We start from the raw sequence: 20,169 nt of genomic DNA on the forward strand, positions 1-20,169 counted from the left end.
CTTGTTGCAAAAAAAGGGAATTTGGGGGGGGGGGGCGCCGTGTACATAAGGATTTGCTTAACATTAAACTTCGAGCAGGAATCTCATTGTATTTTCGACAAAACTAATCGCCAAAACGGCAACCGTGATTCCCTGAAGCGATCGGGAAGAAATACAGCAGCAGCAGCGAGGCAGGTGTGAAATTCGTCCAGTGGCAAGTTGTGTGTGAGTGTGCATGCTTCCATCTCGGTCATCTCAGTCAGTCGACCCGTGGCACCTGCTGGGTCTGCCCCGTGACCTCCTGCCAGCGGGCGTTCGACACTTCACGTGGCCTCAAGGTGCACATGGCCTGGCACAAGCGTCGTGGTGACGTCACTGCCACTTAGTGGCGAATGGCGGTTGTTGTTGCTTCCATTTCACGGCCACCTCTTATCCTCCTGCACGTTAACCGCAACACACGCAGCAGCCTTTGTACAACCTCCGACACGATGATGTCACGGCTAAAGACTACAAATGCATACAGAAAACGCGCATTCACAAACACGTTGAAGCTCTCGTGTTTTCGAGGGAACCAATGGTGAAAGCGGCCATCGTGAAAGCCGTAAATTGTAACGTGGCGACGACCGACGATTTAACAGCGCGAATTAAGTGGGATTCCAGATTCCAGTGGGGGGCAATTGCCCCCCTTCGCTGCTCCGTCTGATGAGCAAACTAATTCACTGCACTCGGGGGGGCCAGAGGCGAACAAGAGGAGATGCAAACAGGTCAGCCGGAGTGTTGTCTTCTTAAAACAAAAATAATGTTCACGTCGATGTCGCGCCACGCAAGCGAAGACAGCTTCGGCGGGGCTGAACCGAGCACTCGTGGAAGAAAGTTTGATCGTTTTGCGCGCGTGTGGCCAGAGGGTTCGCTCATCCCTTCCCCGGCAGCTTGGTCAAATTGACCATCGTTCGACCGAAGCGCAGAAGTTGACTGCGTTGGCTTTTCAAAAATGTTACGGCCCAAAACAAAATTGCAGAAGGTGAAGAGAGAAGCAAAACCCCGCGAGCCACATCAGTTGTCAACACTGCCTCATCAGCATAGGCAGATTCAATGATGAATGTGGCAAGTTCTTGTTTCACTGGATGTGTGCCTTATGTAGCGCGACCAAAACAGCCCCTTGAAAGTTGCATTTGCCGGTGAATTGTACAGATGATGTATTGCGCAGTGCAGTGTGTTGCGCGAGACACGAACACAGGACAATCCATGTCTAAGATCCTCGACTAATATAATAAGGGAGAACAACAACACTTAATTCAAAGACACTGCACGTCTCCCACCAGTCTCAATCGACTTGGTGGAGCTGTTAAACTCTTGATGAACTGTGTTCGACACAGCCGGCCTCATTTGCGTACGACATTCAACGACGCGCAAGATGAAGTTGTTGATATGGAAGGGGGGCAGATGATAGATCACTCGAATCCGTGGGGCATCTATAAACGGATGGGACCTGTGTATACACGTCGCAACCGAAAGTATTCGCCGAAATTGAAAGGCGGCCCAACATCGCAATGCCAGGACTCCGACACGTCGGTGAAACAAAGTCTCGAGGGACTCGGTGAGGCATGGGGATAAAATAATATTTGCGGCACAAAAATCTGGGTTTTCAATAAGTGCCTACGAAAGTAAACGTAATCAAGAGGCGCTCGCAACTCGTCGGCAAATTTCTCACATTAATGTTTTATTTTAATCGTATATATTTTAAATGCTGAACGGCACTAACACGCTTGCATATTGCCATAATTGTTCCAGTTAAAAAAAAAACACACAAAAAAGAAACTTTTGAAGTGGTTTTTAAAAACGTTAATTACAATTTAACAATATACACTTAACAAAGCAACGATCCATCGCCGCGAGCAAAGGTAAGAATGAAACAGTGTAATGAAGCGCAGAATCTGGAAAAGGAGCACATTTCACCACCACCGGGGATTTGCGCGTTCACGTCTGCCGCATCGGAAAGATAAATATGATCAGAGAGAGAGAGATTAAGAAATACACACGCCGTTGGCTCTGAACTGTTACGAGACATTCATTTCCCCAGCCTCTGTCACACATTCCACCTGAAACAAAAACTAAGGAACAAAAAATCAATGTTAACGCTGGCCCGGCTATACAACACGGCAACATAAACCCCCCAAAGACGATGATGGAGAAAGAAATAACGAGGCGACGGAGACGGACGTCGTCGCACGCGGTCGACGCAGCTCCTCCACCAACTTGCAAACTTCCCCGAGCCTTGCTCCGAAGCACCGTTGTGTATTTTCATGCGCAGGGAGGGAATTCGGGCTGAGCGGCGCTGCTGACGACGACGAAGAGATGGAGAGGAGAACTCCGCACGAGTCGTGCCAAAGCTGCCGTCGGGTCCCAGCGGTTACAACAGTTCAACGCACGCCTCCGTGGAATCAAACTTCGCGGCTCATCATCTCTCTACCACATCCCCCCCTCCACCCCACACGGAACTCACCCGCGGCACGCGGAGGAAGCCTTCGGCAAAAACCGCGTGGTACCGAACGGTGTTTTTTTTTAAATCTCTCGCGCGATCTCAGGCCCTGAGCAACGGGTTTTCATTCTTTACTTTGTCCTCGGGAAAAAAAAAAGTTTTAATGGGGAGAGAACATTTCGCCTTCCAACAAACACTGGGCGGCATGAAAGGTCTCGTAAATACGTATGTACTTTTAACACGTAGGCTTTCGCAACCAACATCATCCACAATATAGATTTTTTGGTTTAGATCGCGTTAATATAAACGTGTCGTTAAACCGCCACCACCCGACACAGCCAATTAGTAAGGTTTGTCACCTAAACAGAACATGTTGTGGTTTGGCTCTCCAACACACAACCCGGTGTGCTGTACTAGTGACAAATTGGCACGTTTTATTTGCGTGACAAACTTTACTAACTGGTTGTGTCGGGTAGTGGTGGGTTTAACGACGCGTTCATATACATGCGATTTTACCCAAAAAACCCTAGATTGTATGTACGTACGCAAGAACTGGCCTTGTGTAGAACTTTATGAAGCCGATCACTGCTGCAGTTCTGAGCAAAGCGCTTCTGAGACGCAGCGCAGCGTCACTCGCCGTTTCTTTTCGTAATGGAATTCGTCGGCAGTGTCACCGAAAGGATCAACTTCTCGTTGCATGCACACACACGGTGGTTATTTGTTTCTTGCATCAACTATTCTACAAACTTGATCGGATGGACACGTGATCAGATTTAGTGATTCCTCATATCAGAAGTCAGACAACTCCTTTGCCTAATAATTCATATATTTACGTGTATATGTGCGTGTGTGTGATTGTGTGAAGGTAAAGGTGCAGCCCCGCAATTACTTCCTCGTGCCACTGCTGGCAGAAAGGCCTCCACACGAGAGCTCTCCACAGGCAGATCTAGAGGGTATGCTTGGCCTACTCTTCCACGCTGGCTACACGTATTGGAAGAGAAAGCAACATGGAAATTTAAGTTTTCTCGTGCCGTACATAGCCAACCGCGCGGATCACCGATGCGAGGGGAAGGACAACACAAAACAAAAAGACAGCACGTGACCTGCCCATCGGCTGTGTGCGTGTGTGTGAATACATATTGTAAAACTACTGTAATTAAACAGGCTGGTCTTTAAATAGGAATGTGGAATTTCCACCACTGGCTTAGGATGGCTAAGGGATATGAGCAATGCCATCTGCTTGTTTGAGCACTGGAACACTTTAATAATGTTGTACCAAGTTAGAAGTTGCTCGCATGCAGTAAAACCAACAAAGGTCGTGACTTCACTTAATGTGGCAATACCATTATAATAGTTTACTCCGTAAAAAAACATTTCTCAAAGGAGGTTATTGGCGACAATACATTACATCTGTCGAAAGAGAAGTTAGGGCAGTGGCACGTGTTAATAACTCAAGGAAAAAAATATATTTGTGGAAAAAAATCCACGTAACAATTTAAGCAAACGCGATTCAAAACAAAAAAAACGACGATGCCAGGGCAATGATCACAAGAGACGTGGCAGACAATTTGTCTTCAAATGCGACCTTGCAGCGATCGTCCAAAGGTGACTGGAGAATCAATGGAGCCACGCTAGCTCCGATTAAAGGCATTGCACACAGAACTGGATGTGATATCAAAGCTTGGCTGTACTCGGTTAAGTGTCAAGAGCGCCGCTACTCGCAAACATGTTCCATCAGAAAACCCAGACAGAGAACAAAAAATGACACTTGTTACCGAAAGGTGGCTTTTCGATATTAATTACACGTCCACAATAACAACCTTCCACCGACCGCTCGCACAGCACCCCCTTCAACTTCAGAACTTCGTGCAGACAGCTTGACCTAATATTGGGGCACGGCGCACAACGGGGGGTGCACGGAGCCCCGTTTGGATGGGAAGTAAAATATTTCATCGGAAGGAGATAGTTTCCGAGCGAGTTGCGCTCGTCCATTATACACCCTCCTGCCAAGCCGTGCGAGTTGCCCGGCTCATTGCAGGGCAGCAGTCTAATCGAGACTCTGAGCTACAGCTGTGAGTCATCAATCACGGCAAGCCTCCCCCAACAGGGCCTTAGCCAAGTGGGTGGGAACAACAAAGGATCCCCCCGTGTAGCCTTAAACAGACTGTTGGGGTGAGTGCTGCGAGTGAGCCCTCTATGAAGGCCGGAACTCCACACGGCCGCCTTTGTCTCCCAAAGAGCGATGTTTACACATCGAACCAGGTACTCATTCGAGGCTGCATCGACTTAGGGGAGGCCCAAGGCTGGTTCAGATCATCGTTACTGGTGTTGGGCGTGAACGGGAATCGAACTCGGCTCGCCGGATTCGTAAGCACAGTGTGCCAACCTCTACACTGCCGCTCCCCATGGGTGGAATACCACCCCCCAATAGAGTGCCGTGTTGGCATCTGGATCCGCTAGAATGCCAGGGGCGAATGTGCTGTCAACCAAGGTGTTTGAATATCGTAATGCACGCGGGATTCAAATAGTGTACAATATACGGGGGGGCATAAATATGGGGCGGGGGGGTTTATTTGTGAATATAAAACTTTGATCGGACCCCCTCTAGGCTGCCTAATACATCTGGCTACCGCCAAGCTCTGAGATTGCGAGCCACGTGAACACCGGGAAAAGATCACAAAACCAAAATTTGTTCTCAAAAACACAGAATTAGAAATTCACTCTCAGGTGGAAGCTTGTGCATTGACCGCCGTCACGTGGATAAATAGCAGGAGTTAAAAACTAAACTTGAATCCATTAAGTTGGCCACATAATCAGTCCGCGTAATCTCCGGCTATCATGAAACGACACGCAAAAGAGAGCAAGTAAAGTTGCGCGTGCTCGTGAATTTTTTTTGGCAAATCCGCCTTCGTCCTCGCCAAACCTCACCGCAGCAGAAACAGCGGCGACGACACACCCGAAATTCTTTCGCGTAACATTCCCTACTATAATTACAATGTTCCTTTAATTCCCTGATATATATAGTTATTTTATTGTTGCTGCTAATCTCCCGGCTGTTACCGGGGGGCCGTGGACGAGCGAATATCCGCTCACGAGTCGCTTTGTTTTTCTTCGCCACCTGCCCCCCCCCCCCCCGGCGTCAACTTCCGCTTGCGAGACAGACCGGGAGCGGGGGCGGCCGCGTGTCACGGCTTGGACATTTCGGATTTGCTGAGCGCGATGGCGAGCTCCAGATCCTCCTGCTCTTGCCGCTTCAGCCGATCGAGACGCTCCCGCTCCGCTCGCTCGCTCTCCCAAGTGGCCCACGCCATCTGGTCCGACTCACTGCCGAACTGCTGGCCACAGCGCGCGTGCAAACGCACACACGCGGGAACGCACACACACAACACAAACACACGCACGCACAATTATGCATGCGAGTGAGCACGCGCGCGTATGATAGTGTACCCGCTGTGTCCGCATGTGCGTAACGGTGCACGCGCACACACATACGTAAATACGTAAGCAAGCACACGCACACACACACGCACACACACACGCTCACATGCAATGCCCGCATGCCATGTTGGTGCACGCACAGACACACAAGCACGCGGTCACACAAGCACACGCACGTATTCAGGCGCGCATGTACACACAAACATATACATAAGCTTCCACACAAAAACAGGCACATGTACACGCAAGCATATGCTTGCAAATACACACACATGCGTGCATACAGTCACAAGTACACACATCCATGCACATAAACATGAACTTGCATACACAAAGACCACGGAGCATACACTGGCTGTCGGGGCAGACACTCTTACCGACTGAGTGAAAAGGCTCTAACAGCACATGTGGCGGTCGTGTGGGCAGCACCGCCATCGCACACTTTTGTTTCCCCAAGTGCTGATATTACACACTTACACACTGCACCAGGTACTCAGTGAAGGCCGAGTCGACCTAGGGGAGGCCCAAGGTCAGTTTAAAGAACCACTGGTTGATGTTAACTGTGGCAAGGAATGGAACACAGACCGCCGGGTTCGTAGCGCAGTGCGCTAACATCTACACGACCACTCCCCCCACACACAAAGACAAAGATCCCCCGTATAGCCTTAACAGACTGTTGGGGAAGGTGCTGTTAGCGAGCCTCTATGGAGGCCGGCACGGCACACGAGGGGGTGGATGGCCAGCACCACGCTCAGCCGCCTTTGTCTCCCGAGTGTGAATGTTTACACACTGCACCAGGTACTCATTTGAGGCCGAGTCGACCTAGAACCGGTCCTGATCATCGTCACTGGCGTTTGCCGTGAGCGGGAATAGAATTCGGCTTGGCCGGTTCGTGGCGCAACGCGCTAACCGCTGTGCCATCGCTTCCCCACGCGCACGCGCCGGGCACGCGCACACACACATCCAACGGGCGGGGACACGGTCCGGCGGTAGTGAGTGTGCCAGGTTCACGGTTCGAATCCATCGGCTACCCCGATTAACACCGCTGCAGGGTGACATTAACGGTGACGGCACGTGCCATCTGCTTCGCAGCGGACGTTAAGAGATCACGTCACGCGATTCGCTGCGCTGGCAACTATGGCCAATATTTACCGAATATGAAAAAAAAGAATGAACCCACAAATTCCTCGATTGGAATAAGACGTGTACTGAGCAAATTATTGCCCTCTGTTGTAAAAAAAAACTTTGGCAAGTCCTTCCTGAAAATGGTCATGGGGCTCGATGAGACTTCCCTTCGTGAACGAGCGGAATCGTAACAACGATGATTAAACACACACAGGCATGCACGGACTATCACTCCCAGCCACATAACACTCACACTATCACGAACCGCCATCATTTTTTTTAATTCACCAACGCCCTTATGGAGCAAGGGTAGTGCAGCTATATGGGATAACGCATATCTGCGCTCCCTCTCTCTCACGGATTTGTGAAGGGTTCTCTGCGCTACAATATTGCCAGTGATTATAACGCCGATACGCTCCTTGAAAATGTTTTCACACTGTGCATCTCAAAGGCCAAAATGAGTCAAACTTTGCAAACCTGGATGGAGTTCATTGCTGTTGGCAGTCAAGAACCAGAGGTGAAATGTAACACCCTCTCCACAAAACAGCCAATCTTCCCTTTACAAACATTGGTCCTCTACTCATTTTAATTCACCCTAAGAGAGACGGCAGGCTGACATGAACCACCAAGGAAGATATTCTTGGTGCTTTCGGTAAAGTCACGTAGAAGGGAAATAATAAAATAACTAAAATAAAACAATAAAATTCTCACGACGTTACAATTGCAACACAAGCAATCATCATCAGGTGTGAAAATCACAGCAAGAATTTTTTTGAAAAAAGTGGCGATTTTAACTGGCAACCATTCCATTGTGTATTCGGACACTCCCCTCCCGTCACAGTGCTGCGTCAATGAATGAGATTATTTGTTTTATTTTAATGTGTTTAGTTCGTTGTCCTTCCGCCGTACCTCCGATTAGCACGGTTGGCTACGTACGGTGCGAAAGAAATTCGACGTATTTACACACACATACACCTTCATGTCGTATCCTCTCGGGAAACCAGAATGAAGGTGGCCAAAATATCGCATCGAAAGGCCACAGCAGAGCACTCACCCGATGGTAATGCTGAGATCCCGTGATCGAACCTGGCTTCAGCTACCCGTGATTGACACCGTGATCTCAAGCGTACCGCGAGGAAGCAATGACTGGGCCAGGTCAAAAACTAAAATGTGGCTTCTTTTCATATTAACTGCTGAATTGCAATTCCAGGAACGTGTGCATTCAGTGTGATTGGCACGGGTGTGGCCCCTAGCATTACTTCCTGCCTTTAGAAACGTGTGTATGGGGGAATTTGGCTGCTGCCATTTTCCACAAGATAAGCGGCTTCGTTGAGCCATCATTTGTGGGACAGGTCGCTTCTGAAAAAGAGCTATAAGGCTCAGCGGGCCTGGTAAAATAAAAAAATTGTCAAATCTTTTAGTTCATCTTCTGTGGCCGTTTCTGACACAGGGTGGTGCACCACTATCTGCAAGGGTTACAAATGCATTTATTTGTTTCGGGAGGCGATGCCGAAAAACATAATTGTCACGATTGGCCGATAACGCACAACAACAAAAGACCGCAATTCCACTTGAAACACGGCAAGTAAAGTAACAATGCGGTTTTTAAGCGTCCAGACAGACGCTATAAAACCGAAGGTACCAAAACAAAGAGACACCGCTTCTTAATGGACTCCTGGCTGCGGCTGAAGAACGCTGCCCGATTTATCCCGGCACTTGCCGCTCATCAGATCCCTCCGGGAGGGGGAGACTAGGCAAAATGTTTTAATCTATCTACAACTTTTCACTTCACCGCAGACAAACAAATGTTCAGTCAGGTGCCAACGACAACAAAACGAGGATGGGGGGGGGGTGCGAACGCAAACGCTGCGGAAAACACATCCCGCCGCGTCGTGACGACTCGGCAGCTGCAAATGTAATTTATTTTCTCCCCGCACTTTGTTTGAATTGCATTTCTTGTTGTTGTTTTTTTACGCATTTTACGGTGCTCACATTTGCCGAAGAGGAGACGAAAATAAAAGGCTTTTGTCGAGAGTTAAACACGCGGCAAGGTAACGGGGGAGTCAGCGGTGGAATGGAACGCGTCCGGGCAGTACGTCCCCCAAGGAGATGGAAGGATGCATGACATCAGCTGGTCTAAGTGTAGGTACTCGGTGGATTATTACAACGTGGTCGCTGGCGCCCCCTTTCGATAGCCCTTTAATCCAGCAGTGGATTGATCATGCCTGATGCTGCTGGCGACGACGATGACGCATCGTGCATATATATGTGTGTCGCAGATGAGCAGAGAGATTGCATGAGCCCATGTGTTAAGCGCATAATGAGGCACACTTAATACCGGCATTATTTTAAACCATTTTAAATCCACTGCTGGATAAAGCCCCCCCCCCCCCCCCCCATGCTATGTCAGGCGCAGGGTTGTTTGACCATACTTCACCATGCTGGTGAGTATGGGTAGGTACTGAAGGGAGCCCAGGACCGGTTTGGATATCGCTCGCGACTGCTGTCAGCCAAGGCCACGAATCCAACTCCAGTTGCTGGGTTGGTAGGGGCGGTGCGTGCTAACTACTGCGCGAGTGTTCACCACGCACGTGCACGTATCGCAAGCGCACCAGACGACGTAAGCCGACATTCGCCTGGAGTCATCACTGCACCCCAATTGTGCATATTCAACCAAGGGACCAATATCCACTACTGATTCAGTTCAAAACTCCGCACAGATGGATTCACAAAAAACACCTGCTGGCCTATCGTCTCCTGGCTACCCCTTGCAGCTCAGCCGAAGGGTTTGAGATACTTTTCATTTTCAACCTCGGCTTTTCAAACGCACTCTCCGCGACCTGGGTCTCATCCGCCTTCCTATGTACACGTAGAGCAATGTGATCTGGTGGTGGTCACGTGATCTGGTGGTCACGTGATCTGGTGGTGGTCACGTGGTTTGGTGGTGGTCTCGTGTGCAGGAGTCCGATGGGAGACTCGCGTTTGCAAGGGTACTTGTGCATGCCAATACACGCTCTGTCTCCACGTGCGTTCTATTCCATTAAACCCTATTGTGGGGGGGAGGGGCAAAGCTTTCTCCAATTAACACACCAGCAGGGAACCCTGCAAAGGACATTGGCGCGTCTCTCGCATTGTTTCACATCTGCAGTGACGCTGCGGTCCATATTATTTGGAAAAATTAGCAACGGAATTGTCACGCCAAAGTCTTTTAGTTTATTTATACACAGGGTGCAAGCCTAAACTTTCTGAGAATGGGGATATTAATGCTGTGCAATGACTCGCTTTGTATCGCTTTGTATTGCTTTGTTTTTTTTATATCGCATTTCCTGACACGACTGCAATAATGCTGTTATGAAATGTATTCATAAATAGTTGGCCGAGACAAAAAACAACTTTACTGAGGTGTTAAACAAGACATTAAAGCTAATGCAAACTTATTGGATGATATATATTTTTTGCCCACCGGAATGATGACGGGGCCTCTGGTCAGTACCGTAGTAACTATAAAACCACGATTTGTATTGTACGGGGTGGGTAGGGAGCAGGCCTAATCCGAACATCACTCGCCACAGGCGGCCGGGTTCATCGTGGCTCACCGCTCGGTCTTCTTGCGCGAGAACTCTTTCAACCTTCGCATCAGAGAGCCACTATTTTATGTACATATAAGTGCGGTAGCGTAGCTACACTCCCAATGGAAGGCAACCCCCGTACGTTAACAGAGAATTGGCATTCCTATTCGAATAGCACGCGGAGACCGAGCGAGTTCCAATCAACTGAACACAAGTCCGGCCGACGCTCTCAGGACAATTTGGTTTAGCTTTTAATTAAAACGTCTGCGGGGCTGGGGGAACGAGCGGCTATCGCTCGCGTGAGCGCAGGGCGGCATCCACGCCGCCGCTGGAGCACGCCCCGTTGAGCTCCGAGCGCGGCACTAAACGAGCGCAGCGGCTCCAGCCCCCCCGCCCCGACCCCCAGCGCCACGGGGGATTCACATTTCTCGTTTCTAATTCAGCCATTCATTCGCCCCCGCCCCCACGCCCCCACCCCCACGCCCGTCTTACCCCCCACGCCCACCCCCCACGACCCCACCACCAAATATATATATATCACCATCATCATTGGCTAAGGTCAACCCACTTCCAAGTCACTGCTACCTCGCACGGTCCTGCGGTGTAATAGTCCACCTAACACCCAAAAAATACATGTACATATACTGCTTTTGAATGGCTTAAATGCAATACCGTAACACTGTGTTAAATCCTACAGGTAATATGATCAATGAAGATAATCAAAACCAAAGCGTCTCTGTGTGTACGCGAATTATTACCAGCGATGCTCCGAAATTAAAACAGCGCTGCTCCTTTTAGTTGTTCGATTTAGATTTACAATTTGCGTATCACGCTAAAAACCCACAAACAAATGAAAAAAAAGGTGAATAACAACGGAGTGTTTTGTAATTGCACACTGGGGGTGGTGGTGAAACAGGCAAGGGAATTGAACGTTTAATATCCAAAAAGGGGCCTGAAAAACTGCGGCAGGCCCTGAAAAAACGTAAATCCGGTGCTGCGCGGGACACGGTGGAGGAGAGATGTCGTGCGGTGGGGGTAGCGAGGCCACCACGCCGCTGTAGGCTCGAAGGTCACGGCAATAAAGAACGCAGAGAGGGCTCCGCATTGGGGCAATCGACATCGTCTGAGCCGCGTTAGGGGGGAGGCCAAAGGTCAGCCCAGAGATTCCCCGCGCGCTTGCGCCCGTTGGAGAGACGTGCAATAAAGCGCTCCCAACTCCGCGCCAAGGAGGCGATGACAATTTCAACATTTCTGATGTCGGATTTTCTGCATTTTTAAAGATTTTTCCTTTTTTGTTGTTGTTGCAGTTTTTACATAAAAGTATTAATTTATCGTGCCCGCGTGCTTGCATCGTCGTAAACATTGTGGTCGGTCCGAAACAAGTTTTCTCGGATCAGAAATCTTCCATTTAGGCCGATTTTCTGATATTCCAGATCAATCCGAAAATATGGATCACACCCCTAGGCTGCACACACCCAAACAACTTGCTTTGCATTGGGCACTTTCGCACCCATCGGGGGAGCTAATTGCTTGAACGTTCGCCTTGGTGGCTTTTGCCTTGATTTTTGACTAGCTGCAATGTGTGTTCTTTTTGTACGGGAGCAGTGTCGTAGCAGCAAGCGCACTGCGCCAAATGGCTAACCACCGAACAAAGACGGTCACTGCATCCCGCCCTTTCTGGTGCGCTTCTGCGGCCGTCTGGAACGCTCTTTCCTCCCCGATATTAGGAAGCCACTGGAGGCTATGCACATTTAAATCGAGGTTGAAAACTTAATTTCTTTAGAACTGCTTATTGTGTTTAGTGTGTTGTTCTTCCACACCTCAGATGAGCACGGTTGGCTACGTATGGTGCGAACGAAGTTCAACATATATATACATACTGCGCTATGAACCCGATGACCCCACTTTGATTCCCAGCCATGGTTAGCATCAACGGAGAGCGATATCTGAACCTGTCATGGGTTCCAAACCCCCTCCCCCCCTTCACCAACCCACATTGGGCCAGCGGAGTGAAGCATGGTCATACAACTGCAATGGCCGACTGTGAGGAGGCCTTCGTTCAAGCAGGGTATGAAAAAGGTATCTCAATTATTGCTTCTTTAATTTAGATATTCAAAACGCTCGAAAACAAACCGCCTCCATGAGATGGCAGGGGAGAGGCCTTCATCCAGGGACTGGACTGACAAGAGGCCTGTGGTGATGATGTTTTTTCACACTTGCGGTTTTTATTTGTGTACCGTTCGGAATGCTGGAGCTGGGTGCACGAGTAGCCCTCGATGCACACACTCACGAGATGGTGGGCCCAAATCTCGGTTGGTGGGGGTTCAACTCAGCCTATTATCCCCATCCCATGTCAATAAAACGAGTACCATAACAATGCGAACATTTCCCCACGTGGTCTGGTTCGCCAATGGAGATTAACACTTTCCCATTCCGACGAGGTACGTGCACGTCATCCGGTTTTTCTGCCGATTCGGAAGTTATAGGCCATGCGGGTGGGGCGTGTGTGCCACAGTTTGGCGCCAGCAATCATGGAGTGGCGGTCGTGCGGCGACAATTCTCTGCGGTGAGTACAATGTCTTTAAAAGACAACGGTGCTATGCCTCTCTCTGAATAAAATTAACGCTGACCGCTTGCGCGTTCCGAGATTCAGGGTTAAACGGGACCCACCACCCTGCCACTTGCAGACGTCTCGCAACGGGAAAGGGCTTTGAGTAGATAGGTGCACTTTGACGTACTTTAGACTCTGCATTAATATAGCCATTGTAGTATCACTGTTGTGTAAGTAATTACTCTTGTCAATAATCTTGATATTTCATTTAGTCGAAGCACCTTGCTCAAGAAGTGCTTTAGTCTGTTACGAAGCTCTAGGAGTCTGGTTAAGATCCTGTCAATTTTAATTTTAGCTTTTAACTTGTGCTTTAAAAAAAAATTTGACATTTAGGTCTGGATTTTGGTTTATGCAATTGGAAAAGGAAATGCTTGATTGATGTAATAACTTAAAATGTAAAAAGCCTAATTACATGAACCCGCGATCATAAACACAAGTAAAAATACTAAAACCTAACATTTCCGTCTGCCAAAACAAAACATGTGTAAACATGCATGAATAATGTGCATTTAATGGTGTATTTGAATTTCGTCAATTTGTTGCATTCATATATTTCGTCGTAAATCTAAATTCGTTTGCATTTTTAAATGAACAACTTATCGAATCGAATTAATAATGCTTTGGGTTTTTGTTGCAGACCGTCAAACTTCACATTCCCAGTCTGCACTTCGGCGATTCCAAGAACATAGATAAAAGAAAGGAAATGTCTTCATTTTTTTTTTATATATGTTACAGTTTTTGCATTTGAGCTCAGCTCAACAATGCCCGCCTGTAAAAAAAAAAAAAATGCTTGAAACGCAAACTGGCCTTGCGACGGTCGCAATATTCGCAAGGTCACACGTGCCTCAAATGTGGGATCAAGCAATGCATGCGTGGACCGCGGAACACTGGAAGTGGTCACACAATGCCAACAAACAAACGGCAAGGTCGAATATGGTTTGTGCGTACGGTCGTGCCGCACCGTCGCCTGCAACCGCAAGCGTTTTCCCCGGCATTGTAGAACAACAGCAAAGCGTGCGTACAAACACGCGTGGCTGGAAAGCGGAGCGCGCTCGCACCTAGCCGTGTAAAAATACATTCCGCCATTCGTTCGGCACACAAGCCCTACAAAGTTCACGTTTCCATCTGTATTTTGTACTTGGTCGCATTCGAAAAATTGACCGGGGGTAGTTGAACTAAAAAAATATTTAACGTGTGCGTGAGATTTTCTTTTTTACATCTAAACATGCGCACTGAAAATGTATCTAGGCTCAACCCGATCGCCTTTCACAAGTTGGGGCAAACCCGATGGGGAAAATTTGAGTCGCAAGATGGGTGAAAAAAGTGCGGCGTGTTTTTTAAGCTACCCCTGTCGTTGCGCAATAGAGATGTCTGTCAGTGATCTGGCAAGTGTTAATTTGGCAGGCCGGACTGTACCACTTATGCAGGAGGGAAGTCAATGCCAAGGTGAAGCTTAATAAGTGGGAATTATCAGCACACATTGTTAAGCAGCAATGAACTACAACTGACGCCGCACGGAACGCGTTATCCAAAAATAAAACAGAACACATGCCAACACATCCTAATAAGAAAACCTACAGTTGGCAAAAATAGCTTCAATTAAATAAAACGAATAAAGTAAAATGTGTCATCAATTAAAAGTCATCAAGGACCCAATTAAAGGGCAACGTTAAGCCATCTTGTCAAAAATATGAAAACTTTTCGCTAAATCTGAAAATGCGTTGCTCTATCTTGCGATGTTTATACGAACACATCTAACGAGTTATAACACTTGATTGCATTTCAAGCTAATTCTGACTACTTTTTTATTTCAACAATAGAGTGTCCGCACGCGCCATTAATAGCAGGCGCCTTGCAAATTACGGACAGCGCGCAGCTTGTGTGATTGTACGGAAGGATTTATCACGAGCCGGATAAAAAAATATAATACATACGTACAGGCGTCCCTCGCTTTATGTGGTCATAGTAGTAGATGCATTCCAAAACATGGCACACAAAGCGAACCAGCACGGTACAGCTGCCTGCCGAATAGCGCGTACGCTGCACACAATGCTGTGCCATGTCCGCCGGCATAGCCGCACACGAGTGAATTCAAAACATACGAGCGAATTTTGGGTCGAAATAGGTCAGCCGCATATATACACGAAAGCGCACAAAAGCCGACCACAGCACCCGTAAATATCATTCCCCTTGTATAGGCCACAAGGAGTTGTGGGACTGACTAATGAAGGGACTTTCATTCATTTAATTGATTCCTTAAATCCTTAAGCACTGACCCTTGGCTGCGTCAGGTCCTTATTCATCAAGAGCCAAGGGAGGGACGTCAAGGCAGCCATGCCGCTGTGACGCTTGCTCTCCGGCTGTCACTTTTAATGCGGCATGTTTACCAGCGATGGAAGACTCCAGGCCTCACCGGCCAGGCGCGGCTCATCCGTCCGTGTCAACCGATCAATGGCACGCATGCGTCGCGCTTTGTCACCCAATTTACACGCGCACGGAGATGATCGGTGGACGACGGAAGACGGAGTGCGTGTCGCTCGCAAAGCACCGAGTCGTACATCACTGATATCATCATCAGCGTGATCGTCCGTTGAGGAGAGGTGTCGCCTCGTGACGGATATGAGCCACAAGAGCTCAGCGCAAAGACCTCTAACCCCCCGCAAGCAACAAGTCGTAATTCAAAATGCTTTATTGCGCTCCATCCCGGTGGATTGGTCACCATCGGCCATTGTCTATCCACTGCTGGATGAAGGCTTCTCCCCCCCGTAAGTACATCTGTAAAATGTGCTACTCTTGTAACCTCGGTTATCGCCAGTGTCGTCGCCACCCCTGTAGGTCCAGAGTCATGATGGATTTTGGGAAATAATTAAGGAGTAAATAAAAAAAACTAATCATTTGTTTCACCGTGTGAAAAATTAAATGGCAGTTTAGTTCATCTACCTATACGGCTTGCTGGCCAATGTTTTCCAGATGCTTTTTTTTAGCAGGATAATCCTGGACTTGTTTCAACTTCTGCGTCTCATCAGCAGTGCGTGGGCCTCTGGAACGATTGCCGGGTTGTTCGTGGAATTCACACTGCACAAAATCACGCAAACCCAGTGAACGGCATAACAGCTGAGCCGCCAGGCTCTTTAGTCACCTAACCATGAAGACAAAAAAAAACAGCGCCCTGGCGTCGGGCTCGAGCTAGATGAGGAGCGTTGTGTGCCGTTGGATAATTATTTTCATGCAGAAAGGTTTACAGAACACAGTACATTGCAATGGGCCTGATACATTCACACTCCACAACACAGAGGCATGGTTAGTACGTACAACAATAGCAACGCGTACATTCAAATCCTGGAAAAACACATGGTAAACGAAGCACACATTAGGCAGGGAGACACTCAAAACTCGATAGGCACCTGCAATTGCACACCACACAGAGCACGCACATTCACCCTCAAATTTGATCGCACGTTAGAAAAGAACACCACGTTCAGATCCGCATTAAGGTAATGATTTCGCATTTCAAAGTTGCACACAGGCACAAAACGAACATTCGCGGACGCTACACAACAACTACACAGAAGCACAAGCAGCGCATTCCCGAACCATGCAAACGTCTCGCTGAAATGCGCATGCTGCACGCACGCACGCACGCTCTACGCACTCAAGTGCCACTGCCGTTATAACGAAACGTGCCGGCAAAGATAAGGAACGGTCCGCATTTCAGTCGAGTCGCATGCAATTCAGTCGAGAGCGTACGTGATGTGCATGGCAGTAAGCGGCGCGAGGAGCGAATGTATGCGGGGGTTGGTGGGGTGGGGGCTCATGAGCAAAAAATCACGTTCGTGTTAGTTTCTATTTGTTTCCATGAGATTAGTGCACAGAGTAAGGGGTGGCATGGGGATGGGGGCGGTAGCAAGGAGCGTACGAATTACGCTCCCCAAACGGCACTGTGCGGCGATGAGCAGAGGAGACAGGAAGCATCGGAGGGGGGGGGGGAAGAAATGGTGCTGGAGAGAGTCAGAGCAAAGACATCGCCGGCCGTGACTTACGCCAAACCCCTTAGAGCTTTTGCCTGGCGCTGGCTGCGTGGCCGAGAATGGGTCGGTCCGGCCGCACCCTTCCTCCTCAAACCCCCCTCTAGAGTGAAATGGATCAGTCCCACCACCGAAAGGCTGGAAAGGGAGCGAGGCGTCTGATGCCTCGGCTCGCTTAGTGGGCGTGGACGTCCCTGCAAGACAAGTCCAGCGCACGCAGCACGCGACAGGTCGTGTAGAGCCAGTGGTCCGGGAGGGGGGTGGGGTAGGGGTGGGTGGGGGGCGAAACAAAACCTCCAACAACACCTGGCAACTCCAACGATTGCTAGTACCGTGCGCATTTGTCGCTGGCTTTGTCGAGAGAGGACATGCGATTTGGGTGAAAACCAACTCTGGCTGGGATTTCCATTCACTTTTTCTGTCGCTCGCCGTCGTCGCTTGCGCCGCGCCTCGCGTGCGGTAACGTCTCGTCGCTACTATCTTACCACTGATAAACAAACAACTTAATAACGTGCACGCGCATTGGCACACAGATGCCTTCATCCACGTGTTCCAGATTTGCTGTCAGGTGCTCACGAATCGAGTGAAGTGTCCACAGAGGACTCCTGAAACCCTCTCGTGGCTAGCAGAGCTTGACGTCGAGGCTGAGCTGAACATATTTGCCATATGCAAGAATAGTAAAGAACAGCTGGTGATCACGCGGGCGTCTCTCTCGCACGGCACTCCGAGGCGTTGTCAGATCGCGCCGCGTGTCGTTCAGCGGCAGGACGTCCCGTCATCTCGCTCCGCGCGCCGGGAGCTTATTTCGATCCGTGTCCTGAAGAAGCTCCCAGGAAGTGTCGCGAAACATCGGACATCGTGCCGGAACAACAGGCGGCACGCGACCCGAAAACGCAGCGGAGAGCTGTGCGGCAGCACAAACGCAAAAAATCTAAGCCGGGGTTCTCGCTTTAATTAATCCACTGAATGGCACCTGTTTATTGTAGAACTGTGCAGAAAGACAGAATGGGTGGGATGGACAGATAAACCAATTGGTGGTGTTGAGCCTCGTCAATGCGTGCCTTGACTCTGGTCAATGCTAATTGCATGGAATTTTGCTTCAATGTCTGTGCGGCTAAGCGTCCAGGAACGCTGCGTGAGTGACAGTTATTAAACCGCATGACAAGACCAACAAGAGACACTAAATGTGTTTTTTTTGTTCGTTTCACCCAAATAGCACTCGCATTTAGCCCACGCACAAAGGCACAGCGGTTAAACATATGAGCACACCCAGTTTCAAGCGCTACATTCATGCCGAACGAACACGAGTCACCGCGTTTAAAACACACATCGCCGTACCTGCCAGATGGAACTAATTGCGAGGGCATTTTTGGGGGCATTCGCAGTGAAAAAATTGTGAAAGGACCCATTAGGACCATCGGTCTCCGATCTCAAAACAACCTCAGCGACAAGAACATTTGATAGAAAACTTCCTTGCTTTGATCGAGACTGCAAAGCGCGCGATCGTGCGCACTTGTGTGCGCGCGCACTTACATAAGCGCTCATAAATTCCACACCCACCTGCCTCACGAACAACGCTGCTGCTGCCGCGGCTGCTGCCACGGCTGCTGCGGCGATATAACGCGCCAACTTATTTAGTTTTACTTCAAAACACGGGCAGGGAAACAATGCGAGCGTGCTGTGCGTGACCCACGTCAACTTTTGTAAATATTCTACTTTTCGTTTTGTGTCGAGCAATTAACAGAAACAGTGGGCGCCTTGCGCGTGCTCTGAATCGCGGTGTCACATTTACGGAAGAATGATGTTACATTGCGTGAAATCAAACAAACGCAAAGTTTTTACAGACATATAGAGGCAGCTTTGTTAAATTCCATCACAAATATATTTCAACCCACGCATATTTCTTCGACTGGCCTATCAAGAGTGGTTGATGATGTGAAAAGCTGAGGCCATGTAGGGAGATGCCTATGCATCTAAGGTGCAGCATAATTTAAAGCGGTCTTCTTATATATAAGTTATTCCATTAATAAGTGGCTGCACTGCATTTGCAGTTAGTTACGCGATACCACAGTGATGGTGACATGATAGCCAATCACACGATGATGCACTGATATGCTCAAACATAAAAATAACCAATCAGTGGTACAATAGTTTAAAAGGCACCGATTAGCATGACTATTAAATGGCCATGACCACTGCCTCCCTCCCCCCTCTCAAACGTTTGAATGCCACAAAGCTGAAGATATCATAATAATAATTGGTCATATTCAACAACAAGGGTCCCCTCTCCTTTTAAATGCTGATGAATGTCCCTTGGCAAAGTAAGAATGTGCCAGTGTCTCAGTTATCACGAATGAGGCACATTGCCCTGGCGATGTCTTTCAGGCAGCTTCATAAAGACCTGAAATCTGTAGGTGACTCCGAGGTGAGCGTGCTGTGGTGACACCAGGCCTGTGCTGAAAATATGTATTGTTTCGTACGGCTACTGATGTAGACGCAAAGCAAAAACTGTAATTTCACATTCAGGTGGTCAAGCCAAATAACCAAGTCAGCAGCAGCGGAGTGCATCGCTGTGATGTCTCCTTCGTATTTGTGGATCGGGGAATTGCGTCGTTACATGTTGCACGGTCGGTTCTGGATGACCACAGTCGCACACTGAAGAGTTTTACATTTTCTATTCGTACATCAGGTATCCGCATCTGCTTTGGTTTCTGCAGTGAATGTGGTTTAGGGTGGACCGTGAGCTTCGTGGAAAATCAAACCCAGAGATCCTCTGTGTTGGGTCTTTCACAAGGTGGTGAAAATCAGGTTCTCTCAATGTCATAAGTTTATGGTCTCAGCCCTGTTACCGATGACTGCACTCAGAATAACTGGTGTCGCTACATTTGGTTTTGTACTTGATTTGGCTACATTTCCAGCTCTGTCAATAAAAATATATACGTG

The 20,169-nt window shown here is 48.7% G+C and overlaps 1 protein-coding gene across 4 annotated transcripts in view; it reads right to left on the minus strand.

Annotated features, from left to right (window-relative positions):
• Window positions 1–1,994: 1,994 nt before the first annotated feature.
• Window positions 1,995–20,169, minus strand: part of EPS15L1 (epidermal growth factor receptor pathway substrate 15 like 1) — a 111,009-nt gene continuing 92,834 nt past the window's right edge. For 2 of the 4 annotated variants that reach the window (XM_078877073.1, XM_078877072.1), the window contains exons 23-24: window positions 17,242–17,420; window positions 1,995–5,790 (exon numbers count right to left, since the gene is read on the minus strand). In XM_078877073.1, the coding sequence (XP_078733199.1) occupies window positions 5,644–5,790; window positions 17,242–17,420 (326 nt within the window). In that variant the 3' untranslated portion in view covers window positions 1,995–5,643. The remainder of the gene's footprint in view (window positions 5,791–17,241; window positions 17,421–20,169) is intronic. The other 2 variants (XR_013640087.1, XM_078877074.1) reach the window with 2 other exon arrangements.

This window comes from Lampetra fluviatilis, chromosome 46, assembly GCF_964198595.1.
Source record: "Lampetra fluviatilis chromosome 46, kcLamFluv1.1, whole genome shotgun sequence".
Taxonomy (NCBI): domain Eukaryota; kingdom Metazoa; phylum Chordata; class Hyperoartia; order Petromyzontiformes; family Petromyzontidae; genus Lampetra; species Lampetra fluviatilis.